The sequence below is a fragment of the Mauremys reevesii genome, linkage group 17 (assembly GCF_016161935.1).
Source record: "Mauremys reevesii isolate NIE-2019 linkage group 17, ASM1616193v1, whole genome shotgun sequence".
In the NCBI taxonomy this organism is placed as follows: Eukaryota; Metazoa; Chordata; order Testudines; family Geoemydidae; genus Mauremys; species Mauremys reevesii.
In genome coordinates this window covers 2,419,045-2,433,119 of record NC_052639.1, presented here as the reverse complement: position 1 = coordinate 2,433,119, position 14,075 = coordinate 2,419,045, and the positions used below count along the sequence as shown (strand labels likewise).

At 52.4% G+C, this 14,075-nt stretch overlaps 1 protein-coding gene across 1 annotated transcript in view; it reads left to right on the top strand.

Moving 5' to 3' along the window:
- Positions 1-2,719, top strand: part of LOC120385067 (alpha-2-macroglobulin-like protein 1) — a 95,390-nt gene extending 92,671 nt beyond the window's left edge. Inside the window, exons 35-36 of the mRNA XM_039504178.1 lie at positions 487-528; positions 866-2,719. Of these exons, the coding sequence (XP_039360112.1) occupies positions 487-528; positions 866-900 (77 nt within the window). The 3' untranslated portion in view covers positions 901-2,719. The remainder of the gene's footprint in view (positions 1-486; positions 529-865) is intronic.
- The last annotated feature ends 11,356 nt before the right edge of the window (positions 2,720-14,075 follow it).

Here is a 14,075-nt window from a genome sequence, read left to right as displayed (position 1 = left end):
CTGCTGGAAGCGTGTTCCCGGGTTCGATCTGTGGGGTCGCTCACTGCGAGGGACACGGGAGCCGTGTGCTCGTCGGGCTAGTGGGGAGGGTGCGGCTGGTGTAACTGGGGCCATCCCAGCAGGAGCAGGTGAGTCCCGCCCCTTCAGGGCCCCCCACATTTCCCCTGCCATCCAGCTCCACAGAGACCCCCAGAATCCTTTGTGCTGGGCCAGGAGGTGGCAGGACCGTTTCCCTGGGTGTTTTCAGGGGTGACTCAGTGGTGATTTCTCCGCCCGTCTGACTTACTCGGAGATGGGGGATGGGAGAGAGCGCACAGCCCCACTCAGACAGCTGGGGGCGACCTCCCACTCCCTTCTAGGGCTCAGACCTACAACAGGGATCCCCTGGGGCTGGGGGAACAGACTCTGCCTGTGTGGGATTGGGGGAGGGGTTCTCATCCCCCCACTGAGTGTCTCCTCCATTCCTTACATCCCTTGCTGTTGCAGGTGAACACACAGAGGCTGAGTACAGCGCCCCCTGCAGCTCAGGTAGGTGTGATGCACCCACACACAACTCCAGTCCCTACAGCTTTATGGGTGGGGGAGTCCATGGGCCGGAGAGGTCTGTGTGTGTTGTAGACGGCAAAGGAGGGGGAGATGGGAGCATGGATCCCACCAGGACCATGTGTGTGAGTCGGGGAGAGACCTCGAGGGGGAAGGGTCTATGTGGGGCACAAGGGAATCTGTCTTGAGGGCAGGGGGTGACTCTGAGGGGAGAGTCTTATTGGGGGTTTAGAGAGTTCTGGGGGGCCATGTCCACAGGTGTCTGCCGGGTGTGGGGGGTGATTTTGATCCTGTCTCAGGGGATGTTTGTGTTTGTTTAAAGCCCCTGATGCCGACACGATGGAAAATTCCCGCTGAAGCCCCCGCCCCTGCTGCGTAGCACCCTCCCCTCCCGTCCCAAGAGCCCCGCACCGGCAGCCAGACACCCCAGGATCGGGGAGAGGGGGGCCATGGACAAGCCTCGTCTCAGCTGCTGCTTCTGGGACCCTCTGCCCTATTCCCTGGCCCTGGGCTGGAAGGAGGCTGCAGCCCCGCGGTCGAGACACGGACTCTTAGCGCCTTCTTCTGCCAACGCCCCCCAGCTCACTCTGGAAACATCCCACCTGCTCCTGTGACAAGTTACCCCAGAAATGAGGAGGATGGGGGGGAGATTAGCGCAAAAATGAACGGACACTTTGGGCAGGGTCAGTTGCCCGGGTGCCCCTGCCAACAGCTCCCCCCACTGCAGACAGCTGCCCCCGTGCAGACAGCTCCCCCCCGCCCCCCTGCAGACAGCTCCCCCCGCTGGGTCAGTATCAGGGACCAGCCCACCTAGGACCAGCTGCTGGCCTGCTCCCTAACTGCACTGCTAGCCCAGATTGCAATGGACAGAGCACCCACGGCCCCTGCCTCGCTCACCCTCTAGAGCCTGGTCACATCCATTGTGTCAGCAGCATCTGGGGACCACCCCCTCCTTTGCCCCCCCTGCGGTAGCTTTTGCAACCCTTTCACCCATTCAGCAAGTTAGTAGTTCTCAGCCTCAGCTGCCTGGTCCGAGAGAGCAACCCTTGCAGTCCCATCCCCCCCTTGCTACGGAAGTGGTTGCTCCGTTTGTCTCTAGCCCCAGCGAGGGGCTTTTGGAAGCTGTGGTTCATGCCAATTCACCTTTGCTGAGAGCATCCAGAAGCGAGGAGGATCCTGGAGAGAGTAAGGCCAGAATTTCCAGGCCAACATACCAACACGTGGCCAGATTTCTCAGCAGTCAGCATGCCAGGTGCAGGTGAGGTTCTGGGGCCTGCCGTGTGCAGATCTGTCCCCCAGCCAGGGGAGGAAGGCAAGGGGGTGGAGTCCAGGAGTTTGGAGGCAAAGGGGATGTCGGGTCCTGGCTTGTCCCCAGCCCATGGAGGAGCCGCTGCCACGCCCAGCGTCTTTTTTCAGGCCATTTTATTTCCCAAACATGAGCAAAACCAACAAAACAAATCCTCAGCCCGTGCTCAGGGATTTCCTCCTTTGCCTCTCAGTCCCTCCTGCTTCAGGGCCTTTGGCAGGATTCTTCTGTACCCCTCTGAGAGCGCATCACCTCCCAGGGCGTTTCCTCCAGCACGTTCCCACTGCCTCCTGCTCCGTGAGCATCCCCTGTCCTTACTGCCAGCCTGGCTGTCCAGAGCCCCAGGTGCTGCCCCACTCTTGTGATTGGCCACACTGGGAGCCCCTGTTCTAGCAAGGGGAGCTGGACCTGCTTCATTTGCAGAGCCAGCTACCCCGGGACAGGGGAGCAGATGGGGAGGTAGCCACAGGGGGACAGAGGGAAGGAGTCTGAGCTTAGAGGAAGCAGTTGAGGGAAAGGAGCCAGAGGAGGGTGATTTTGAAGTTGAGAGTGAGAGACGGTGCAAAGGCCTGGGCGGTGTGTGCACCCCCACCCCGTTTGGGGAGCCCAGCCGCCTGCCCCGCCTCTTTAGCCCCAGGCCCTGTCCCCACTCTGCCCCTCCTGCGCTGTCGCAGGCTGGCACTCCCCTCCCCCGGCGCGCTTCTGGGCTGCCTACAAACCCCCAGCCATGTTTCCGACACATGATTTCCTCATCCATGAACTACATGTAACTCAAATGGGCCCCCCCTCCTCCCAGTCATGTCATTGTTTCTAGGTGTAGGATTACACCAGAGTCGCAGGAAGATACTGTCAGGTTCTTCTTTTTCACATCCCAGCACGTTTTGGCAAGAGTGAGTGAGTTCCTAGTAAAACTTAAAGCTGGAAAGTTTGTTTCACTGTTTGCTTCCCCCTCGCCATGTTGAATTCCAGGTGGGGTGGGAGGGCGCCACGGTGCTGGCATGCAAACCGCCATTAGCAATACACGCTGCTAGCCTGCTCGTGTCGTTAAACCAGAAATCCCTCCCATTCGTGTATTAATAGCTACAGACATGGAGCCGAAACTTACCCGGCGCCGGGGCGAGTTCTACCTCTCCCATGTCTGCCGCGGGTTCCCCAGCAGGCTGCTCCTGTGTGCTCCTCTGAGTACAGCCCCAGGACGTGCTGCTGTGGCAGCAAAGCCTCCTAAGGGACCGGTGTCATCTCCAGAGTCACGTCAGTGGCCTGATCTAGCCACTGCTGCCTCCGATGCTGATTCTGGGGTCAGCAGGTCTCCAGCTGTCACCACTGACAGCTCCATGCTCGGTGTGGTACCCAGCACTGAGCGACTGAGGCCAAAAGGGACCATGCTGATCATCTGGTCCAGCGATTCTCCAACTGTGGGTTGGGACCCCAAAATGGGCCGTGACTCCATTTTAATGGGGTTGCCAGGGCTGGCATTAGACTTGCTGGGGCCTGGGGCTGAAGGTGGTGGGGCTAAGGCTGGTGCTAAGGTCATAGGCCCCCCTGCTTGGGGCTAAAGCCCTTGGGCTTCTGCTTTGGCCCCCCGCCCTGGGCGGTGGGGCTCAGGCCTCAGTCCCCCCTCCTGGGGTCGTGTAGTAATGTTTCTTGCCAGAAGGGGGTCGCAATGCAATGACGTTTGAGACCCCCTGATCTAGTCTGACCTCCTGCACACGGCAGGCCCCAGAACTTCACCCACCCACCTTTGGCTGAGTTACCTAACTCCTCAAATCTTGATTTAAGTTACAGAGAATCTATCATTTACTCTGCTTCAAACCACTAAGTGTCCCACACTGCAAAGGAAGGTGAAATCTCCCCAGGGTCTCTGCCTCGGGGAAAATTCCTTCCCGACCCCAAATATAGCCATCAGTTTGACGCTGAGCATGTGAGTGAGACCCACTAGCCAGACAGGTAGGAAAGAATTTACTGTACTTACGCTGAGAACCTCCCCATCCAGTGCCCCACCTCTGATTGTTGGAAACACTTGCTAACAGCAGTCACACATGGGCCATAGGCCATTGCAAGCAACCTCCATACACTTATCAAGCTCAGTCTTGAAACAAGTTAGGTTTTTTCCCCCATTACTCTCCTTGGAAGGCTGTTCCAGAACTTCACTCCTCTGATGGTTAGAAACCATCGTCTAACGTCAAGCCTAAACTTCTTGATGACCAGTTGACATCCATTTGTTTTGTGCCAACAGTGCCCTTTAACTTAACTCCTCTCCCTCCCCGGTGGTTAACCCTCTGATGAATTAATAGGCACCAATCAGATCTCCCCTCAGCCTTTGTTTGGGTAGGTTAAACAAGCCAAGCTCAAGTCTCCTCTCATAAGGTAGGTTCTCCATTCCTCTCCTCACCAGCAAAGTCCGAGTTGAGCTTACCTTAACTGCAGGTTTTTCTTCATAGTTTTAGTTAGTTGTAGTAGTTTAGTTTTTAAAAAAATTGTTGTAAGGACCATTGTCCTTTCAGTTTTTCTCTGTGGGGAAATTTAGATGGCTGGAAAGTTATGCCCAGCTCTCCCAATTTTAAACATTGCCTTTTGTGCAGGGAGGTTATCCCGGTGAGCGATGGGCATTCCCAGTGTGTTCGTTGCCTCGGGGAGTCACACAGCCACAAAAAGTGTAATTTTCACCTGGCCTTAAAATCCAGAGCCAGAAGGAACCGGGAGATTAAACTGTGCAACCTAATGATGGAGAGCTCCCTCCGTCTGGCTTCTGACCCGGGCCAGGGGACCGTCTGCCCCCCACGTACACCAGTCTCGGAGCAAGTCAGCCGCTTCAACCATTTCAGCACAACACTCTCCTAGAGCTTCTAAGAGGAAGACTCAAGGATCCTCTCAAAAAGACTTTAGGAAACGGAGCTCGGGTTCCCCAGATAGGGAATGTCCTTCAGAGGAGCCCTGGTGGCTGAGTGAGACATCTACTTCAGCGCCTGCCAGTTCCTGACGTGGTTCCCACAAGGCTGCAGCTTCCTCGGGTGCTGAGAGCCCCAGGAAACCCAAAGATTCTAAGGGTTCCAGCTCAGGAAGATCTTTGGCTGTCTCCATTGGGGGATCAGGGCGACAAAGGAGAACTCTGCCTCTTCTAAGTCGGTACTGGTAGAATCAGCCAGGCCCTCGGTACCTAACCTTTTGGTACCGCCGAAGACCAGGCTAACAGCTAGTGAACATTCCTGGGAATGCAGAAAGCCTACGATATTGTCTGCTTCCTCTGTCACAATCACTGCTGCTCAGGCTGCCTCCTCAGTACTGCCACCACGTCGGTACTGCAGGAGTTTAGCTTTTCACAGGGCCTTCCAGCAGCAGAGATGCCTGACTTGCCTTTGTTTGGTACTGATCCATTTCGGTACCGAGGTCTCCGGACATTCACCAATGGAATCACCACATTCTTCTACCGGTGCGCCACCTCCACAAAGTGACATGGACGGTGATGATGATGGGGATTTCTCATCAGTCTCCCACATTTCAGTTCAGGGCTCTCCTCTTTGCTATCAGAGGAATATTTTTCTGGAGAATTCTAGGGAGATGGAACATATTCATGAAAGAAACATTCAAGTTCCATTCTAGTGATGGGGGAACCCAAGAGTGCTCCTACCTATGTCATCTTGTACCTCCGGCACTCTTGGGAGCTCCCACCTATGCCATACGGGCCCCCTGATTGGCCGTACTGGGATCCATGGGCAGCATACCAGTCCCACCAAGTTTATAAAGAAAGGAAATGTCTTGATTTAATTAGTGCACATCATATTTGTCTGCAACATTGACGTTTAGAATCACCAGCTACCAGGCGTTCCCATGATGAGATATACTCATACCACGAGTCAAATATCCTACCCTAGTTTGGGGCCTCAACTTAGTGCTTATGTGCCTTACAGGACCTCCCTTTGAGCCAGTTCCCTCCTTGACTTATCAATGAAAATGGCATTTCTGCTCGAAGAGTTGGGTAGATAAGGGATCTGATTGCATACTCTCCACCCCCTTCACAGTGTTTTTTAAGGACAAGGTCACATTGCATCCACATCCCAAATTCTTACTGAAGATGTCCTCAGATTTCCACATTAACCAGTCTACTCATCTTCCAGTTTTCTTTCCTAAACCACACCTGAATGAGGAGGATGTATTATGTACCCTTGATGTCAAAAGGACATTAGCCTTTCCCTTGGAGAAGACTAAGCCATTAGAAAATCTCCCAGATTGTTCATGTCGGTTGTGGGCAGATCTAAGGGATCTCCAATTCCCAAGCAAAGACTCTCTAGATGGATCTCTGACTGCATTACATTTTGTTATCAGTCACCTGATCGCCAACCTCCTTCTAGAGTATTCACTTGTTCAGCGAGATCTCTCACTACTTCAGTAGCCTCTCTTAAGAACATTCCCATTGCTGAAATATGTAGACCTGCAATTTAGACACCCACCCCCCACATACCTTTTCGGAACATTATGCAATAATTTATGACTCAGCTTCTGATGCTGTGTTTGGCTCTGTTTTTCAGTCTTCAGTTTTGGACTCAACTCTGAAGACCCCACCCCCCTTAGAGGGTACTGCTTAGTAGCCACCTGAAGTGGAGCACTCAGAGCAGTGGTTCGCAACCCCGGCCCGTGGGCTGCTTGTGGCCCAATCAGCACACAGCTGCAGCCCATGTGACATCCTAAGGGCCATATAGATAGAATATATATTGTGTGAATGAGGCCCACGTAACACAGAGAGAGCTGCATATGCAGCCCACAATGGTATATAAGTTGAGAACAACTGACCCATAGGGACACTACTGTGCAGTAACTGTAGTTTTTCAAGATATGTGTCCCTACAGATACTCCACTACCTGACCTCCTTTCTCCCTGCTTCAGAGTTCTCTGCTAGGTAGCTCACCTGCACAGCTCCATATAGCCAGCCTGAGGCTGGGGGCAGTACATGAGGTGGGATGCCTGTGCTGGTTGAACAGGCACTGCTCCCTAGAACCTCGTGAAGTGGAGCACCCGTAGGGGGACACATCTCGAAGAACTACAGTCACTGCACAGGCTGAGTAACTTTTCCTCCTTCCATTCCTTGTAGGTGTTCTGCTTTCTCCTAATAACCTGGTTGAGATGCTTGTTCATCCAGTTTGATCTGCAACCTTTCCCGACAAGTTTTTCCCCCTTTCTTGGGGTGCAGGCTCCAAATAGTTTCTGCAATTTTGACTTAAAGTCATTCCTCCTCCACATTCAGATCCTGGAGTTCTTCAGTCCAGCCCACTTCCCCAACTCATTCCCTTACGTTTTTCAAGGTTGCTCTTTCGAAATCAAGGCCCCTAGTTACAGACCTATTTTTGTTTATCCTTCCATTTAGTTTGAAGTAAATTAACTCATGATCACTTGAACCAAGGTTGTCCTCTACAACCAGCTCTTCTATGAGGTCCCTGCTAGTTGCTAATATTAAATCTAAAATGGCATCCCCTCATGTTGGTTCAGTGACTATTTGGTGAAGAAATCTGTCAGCTATCACATCCAGGAATATCTGGGCCCTACCATTATTAGTAGCACTTGTCCTCTGATCTAAATCTGGGAAATTAACATCTCCCATATCACACAATCCCTAGTAGTATTCATTTCATTAAAAATAGTAAAGAGGTCTCTATCCATATCCCAAGCAGATCTGTGGGGTCTGTAGCAGACCCTAAGCACTGTCCCAGTGGAACCTTTGTTACCTTTCTCCCCCAAAGTGATTGACACAAACAGATTCAATTTTATCCATTTCATCACTTCTAACTTGTTTACACTCTACTACATCATTAATATACCATGCTGCTCCTCCGTCCTTACGTTTATTTCTGTCTTTCCTGAACAGGACATACCCTTCAATCCCCATATTCCAGTTGTGACTACTATTCCACCATGTTTCCATGACCCCGATAATATCTGGTTTCACTTCCTGCATCAGTAATTCTAGTTCCTCCATTGTGTTACCCAAGCTCCTGGCATTGGTGTACAGACATCGTAGTTGCTTCTGTGTGGTTTCACCCAGATTCCTCACCCAATTAGGTATGGTTATTTTACTGCCCGTATTGCCTACCTGACTGTTACAGCCATTGGTATTGGGACTAACTTTCCTCTTCATGTCCATTCTCATGTCCTCTGTTGTTCCTTTCTCCATTGCTTATTCTCTTTTACTTGATTTCCCTCCCACTCAGTATTAGAATCAGGCGTGGAGGTTACATGAGCATTTCCAAATTGTCTCCCCCAAGCTCCTAGTTTAAAATTCTTTTAACCAGTTGTGCCAACTTTCATGCTAGAAGTCTATTTCCCTCCCTACTCAGGTGCAATCCATCCCATGAGAACAATCGTCTGTCCGTGAATGCTCCCAGTGGACAAACATCCCAAATCCCTCCTATAGCACCACTGCCTGAGCCATCTGTTGATCATCATAATCTTCGCTCTCCCCCACTAGGGACAGGCAGAATCCCACTGAAGATCACCTGAGCCTCCATTTCTTTAAGCATCTTCCCCAGCCTGGCGTATTCTCCCAGCGGGACTCTAGCATTATCATGTGTTCTCACATGAAGGACAATGGGGTGGATTCTTTCCCATTCCCATTAGGATCCTCTTCAGCCTCAGGTCCACATCCTATATCTTAGCACATCCCTCTGTGCTCCAGATCAGCTCTGGTGACAGGCCTGTCTGTCCTTCTTAGTAGAGAGTCCTCAGTCATATAGTTGGTGCAATTCTCCAGCCTTCCCCCATCTGTTCTGGCTGCAAGTGCTCTTGTCTTCTGTTCTCTTTTGCGATCTTCTGCGGGTCATCCTGTATCCTCCTGGGGCTCCCAACTCCAGCCATCTCCACTGACTCTTCTCCTTTTCTTGTACAGGTAGCTGCTCTTCTCTTCTTCCTTCACTTCCCACCTTGTGTTACGGCTTGCCATGTCCCCTCATCTTCCAACACAGCCAACCTGTTCCTCAGCTCTATTTCTCCTTCTCCAGCCGGTCTTTCCTCTGCCTTGTTCTCATAGTCACATGCTTCCCCTGACCACCTTCTTCACCCAGCAGTCTCCCCTCACAGTTCTCTGGTTCAGCTTGCATCTGCCAATCCTGAGGTTTCCCTTCAGCCTCCTCTCTCCCTCCCTCCACCGTCTGCTCAAATCCCCTTCAAAACTCAACCGTAGTGTCTAGCTGTGTCTCTTTTCTTCCATCAGCTCTAACAGGCGGCACCTCATTCCTGCTCCAGGATAATGTACATCCCATAGCATGCACATCCAGTCATCTTGTCTCTTCCATTCTCTGGGCTACTATGACAGTGTCATAGCCTTCCCGTCAAGAAGGAAGCAAACAAACAAACCACCAAACAAACAAACCACCAAACACACCCTCCCCGTACAAATTCCCACCCAGTTTTCAGGCCGTTTCAGCCCTGTGCCACTGGCTGGCTGGCCCATGGGCAGCAGGTATTGTAGGCCAGGGAAGGCTAAGCCCCCGCAAACAGCCAGCCATGGTCCTACCTATGCTCCGCCTCCAGCTCTTCCCCCATGGCCCCAGTCCAGGCTGCTCCTCTTCCCAGAAGCATGCGGGGGCTGGGGCTAGGGCAGGCAAGCTGGCGGCCCAGGACTCAGGGCGGCTGGAGCTGGTGCTCGGGCCGCCCGGTGCTTTGGGACTGGCTGCGATCGGGTGGGCCGGCCTGGGGTCGGGAGCACTCGGGCGGGGCGGCTTGGGGCTGGGGCAGGGTGGCTGGTGGCCTGGGCCGGTTGGCAGGCTGAGACTCAGGGCGGCTGAGACAGGGCTCCTCCGACTGCAGTGGGGGGCTTGGGGCTCTGGCAGGGGAGGGGCATGGCCTCGGGCGGAAGGGGCAGGGCTAGGAACTAGCCTCCCCAAATGAGCGGTTCACGCGCCGTCTACGTTGGCTGCCTTTATCGGCCTGCGTCCAGTCAAAGTTCAGGTGTGCGTCTCTCACAACACACTGCGCCAGACTTTGCAAACTGACAACAAACCAGCGAGCAAGCAAACACTCTCAAGAGCTCACTCACTGCCCCTTAGCACCAGGGGCTTGCCTGCCTTCTCCTCCCACATTGCTCCACTCAACCTCCCCTGTTTTCAGCTCTGTCGCCGCCCCCAGTCAAACTCCTCAGAGCAGGATGACGGTGAGTTCCCAGAGGTGCAGTTGTCATCCCTGGCTTTCTGGGAGTCATGCCTGAGCCACCTAATCCTCTCCCTGCACTGGTCACCTGTCTGGTGCATCCCCAACGCTGCCAGCTTCTTCGCGGTTAGCTGGTACGCCGGGTCATTCCTGGAACTCTTGTGCAAGTTGAACAGTTTGCTGCGCCTCGCCCCAGCGATTCACCAAAACCTGGCTGTGTCCCCCCTGCACCCAGGAAGCAGGGCACTTGAGCGGTGGCCATTGCAAACGCAGAACCATTGGTGGTGGGTGGGGTCCCTGTTCGGGGAGGCTAGTCCCCAGATCTGCCCCTTCCTCCCACCTCCCCCCCTTTGGCTAGAGCCCCAAGCCCCCTACCACTCCCACAGCCAAAGCCCTGAGACCCCCTGCCCCTCCGTGGTGGCCAGAGCCATGAGCCCCTCTGCCCGGAGGAGCCTTGGGCCATCTGGAGCCCCTTCCCCGCCAGCTGCACCTCCCCAGACCCCAAGCCACCCTGCGGGAAAAGCTCTTGTTTCGTCTCTCTTCCAAAAGAAGAACCTGAGCGTTTGATATCATAGAATCAGGGAGATTACTGGTGAACCCAGGAAGCTGAATAGCAGATAGCGCCTCCTTGGCCACCCTGGAACCTGCATGGGGCATAATAATAAGCAAAAACGTCCCCCATCCAACCCGCAACCGGTGGCCGCAGCTGCGCCACCACCCATGTGCAGAACATTCCCTGTGTTTGCAGCTCAGCAGTCAGAATAAAACGGAAGGCTTAAATGCCGAGCTGTTGTACTTGAACAAGGAGGGGTTGCTTCCATTTCCTGGGAGTTGATTGGCTGCCTTTGGGATAGAGAGGCCAAAGGACAGTCTGTCTTTTGCTGGGAATAACACAGTGAAGGCAGGGACTTGTTCAGCCTGGAGACACCCTGGTCAGAAGGGAGAGAGACACGTGTCTTCACCCGAGAGAGGTGACAGCCAGGGAAGCCAGAAGCCTGTGAGAGGGGGCGGGCGGGGGGGTCCCTTGCTGGACCACTGAGGGGAAATACAGGCATGGTTTTCCTGAACCATGACACCTTGCTCTGAAGTATGTGGCACTGGCCAGAAACTGAACTAGTGGGACAGTTGGTTTGATCCGATACGCCGATTCCTGCTTTCCTCTGTCACTAGTGTGAAGATCTGTGTGACCTGCTCCAAGCTTCACTCCAAAGGTTGTCCGGCTCCCTGGATTTAGTCAAACAAGCCCAGCACCCAAGGAGCAACAAACCATCTGATCGGACTGAGGGAATCAGAGTCTAATAACGGAGGTGGGGTGGGGGGACAGCGAGCTTAAAATGAATGAAAGGAAGTAGAATGGCCACATGGTGGCAGAACAGGGTAGAGGAGAGCTGATGGTTGCTGTATTGTAGAGCCCAGCATCTATCACTCCGTGATAGTTACACATCCCTGGGGTTACAGCTTCACCCATCCACCTAGCTCACAAGAGAAACAGGATGCAAGACCCCAATGTTCATCCCCGGTGTAATGTCTCTGAAGTTAATGGAGTAGCACCAGGAGTCCCTGAGGCCTGGCCTGCACCAGAACAGTTACTCTGGTGTAACTAAGGCAGGGAGGAGTGTGACTTTTTTAACCGGTATAGTTATACGGAGCCAAGCCTTAGTCAGATGCAGTTGTGCCCGTAGAAAGGCGACTTATATTGACAGAGCTTGTTTAGCTTCCTGAACCAGAATAAACGGCACTGCTATAAGGACTGTTATACTGTGTATACGTGCACACACATGCAGATGTGCATGGGGGGGACATGTGTGTGTGTTGGTACATAGGTGGAGGGTGTAGAGGAGATTGGGTGTGTGTGTTCATATGGGGGTATGTGTACAGGGTGTGGTGGGGGTACATGTGTGTGTCAGAACATGTGTGTGAGTGTTGGGGTGTGTATTGGTGCAGGTGTGCATGAGGTGTGTGTATGGGTACAGTTGCACATGTGGGGATGTTGGGGGTGGAGGGGATGTGGCGGGGTGCGTGTCTGGATGGGGTGTGCATGTGTTGGTGTTGGGGTGTGCACATGGCTATGGGTGTATGCGTGTGGGTGTCAGGGTGTGTATGGATGGGAAGGAGTGTGTGCACATATGCATTGGAGTGTGCGTGGGGATGGGTGTATGCACATGGGTGCTGGGGTGTGTGCATGGGTCTGAGTGTGTGTATGTGAGTGTTGGGGTGTGCGTGTATGGGTATGTGCACATGGGTGTCAGGGTATGTGGGGGAGTACAGGCGTGCATGCATGGGTGTCGGGTGTGTGCATGTTGGGGTGTGAGGGGGTACACATGGGTATGGGTATGTGTTGTGGTGTGGGGGGTACAGGTGAACATGCATGTTTGTTGGTGCCAGTGTACAGGCGTACATGGGTGGGTGTCCACGTGTGGTGGGTACAGGCATAGATGCGTGTCAGGATGTGTGAGGTGTACATGTATGAAGTATGTTGGTACAGGCACACATGTGCAGATGTTAGGGCATGTGGGGGTGCAGTGGGACGCACTTGGGTGTTGGGACACTTGTAGGTACAGGCATACACACATGGGTTTCAGGGTGGGCGTAGGTACATGCGTACATAGGATCATAGAATCACAGAACTGGAAGGGACCTCGAGAGGTCTCTAGTCCAGTCCCCTGCACTCATGGCAGGACTAAGGATTATCTAGACCATCCCTGACAGGTGTTTGTCCAACCTGCTCTTAAAAATCCCCAATGATGGAGATTCCACAACCTCCCCAGGCAATTTATTCCAGTGCTTAACCACCCTGACAGGTAGGAAGTTTTTCCTAATGTCCAACCTAAACCTCCCTTGCTGCAATTTAAGCCCATTGCTTCTTGTGCTATCCTCAGAGGTTAAGAACAATTTTTCTCCCTCCTCCTTGTAACAACCTTTTATGTACTTGAAAACTGTTATCATGTCCCCTCTCAGTCTTCTCTTTTCCAGATTAAACAAACCCAATTTTTTCAGTCTTCCCTCAGAGGCCATGTTTCCTAGACCTGTAATCATTTTTGTTGCTCTTCTCTGGACTTTCTCCAATTTGTCCACATTTTTCCTGAAATGTGGCACCCAGAACTGGACACAATAGTCCAGTTGAGGCCTAATCAACGCAGAGTAGAGTGGAAGAATTACTTCTTGTGTCTGTCTTACAACTCTCCTGCTGGTACATCCCAGAATGATGTTCACTTTTTCTGCAACAGCATTACACTATTGACTCATATTTAGCTTGTGGTCCACTATGACCCCCCAGATCCCTTTCTGCAGTACTCCTTCCTGGCAGTCATTTCCCATTTTGTGTGTGTGCAACTGATTGTTCCTTCCTAAGTGGAGTATGTTGCATTTGTCCTTAGTGAATTTCATCCCCTTTACTTCAGACCATTTCTCCAGTTTGTCCAGATCATTTTGAATTATAATCCTATCCTCCAAAGCACTTGCAACCCCTCCCATCTTGCTATCATCCAGAAACTTTATAAGTGTACTCTCTATGCCATTATCTAAATCATTGATGAAGATATTGAACAGAACCGGACCCAGAAGCGATCCCTGTGGAACCACACTCATTATGCCCTTCTAGCATGACTATGAACCATTGATAACTACTCTCCGGGAATGATTTTCCAACCAGTTGTTCACCCAATTTATAGTAGCTCCATCTAGGTTGTATTTCCCTAATTTGTTGTTGAGAAAGTCATGTGAGACAGTATCAAAAGCCTTTCTATATATGGAGGTACAGAGGTATGTCATGGGTGCAAGTGCAGATGCACAGGTGCCAGGTGTGCATAGTTCTAGGTGCACACATGGGGTTGTTGGGGTATTCATAGGTACAGGCATACATGTATGGGTGTTGGAGGGTATGAGGTTATAGGCATACATGCGTGCATGTCAGGGTATATAGGTACAGGCAAACACGCACTGATGGATTGTGTGTAGGTACAGGCACTCATGCCTACATGTTGAGGTGTGCGTAGTATGGGTGTACATACACAGATATCAGAGTGTGTGTAAGTACAGGTGCACACGTGTGCTTTTTGGGTGTGTGTAGGTACAGGCATAGACATGCAGATGT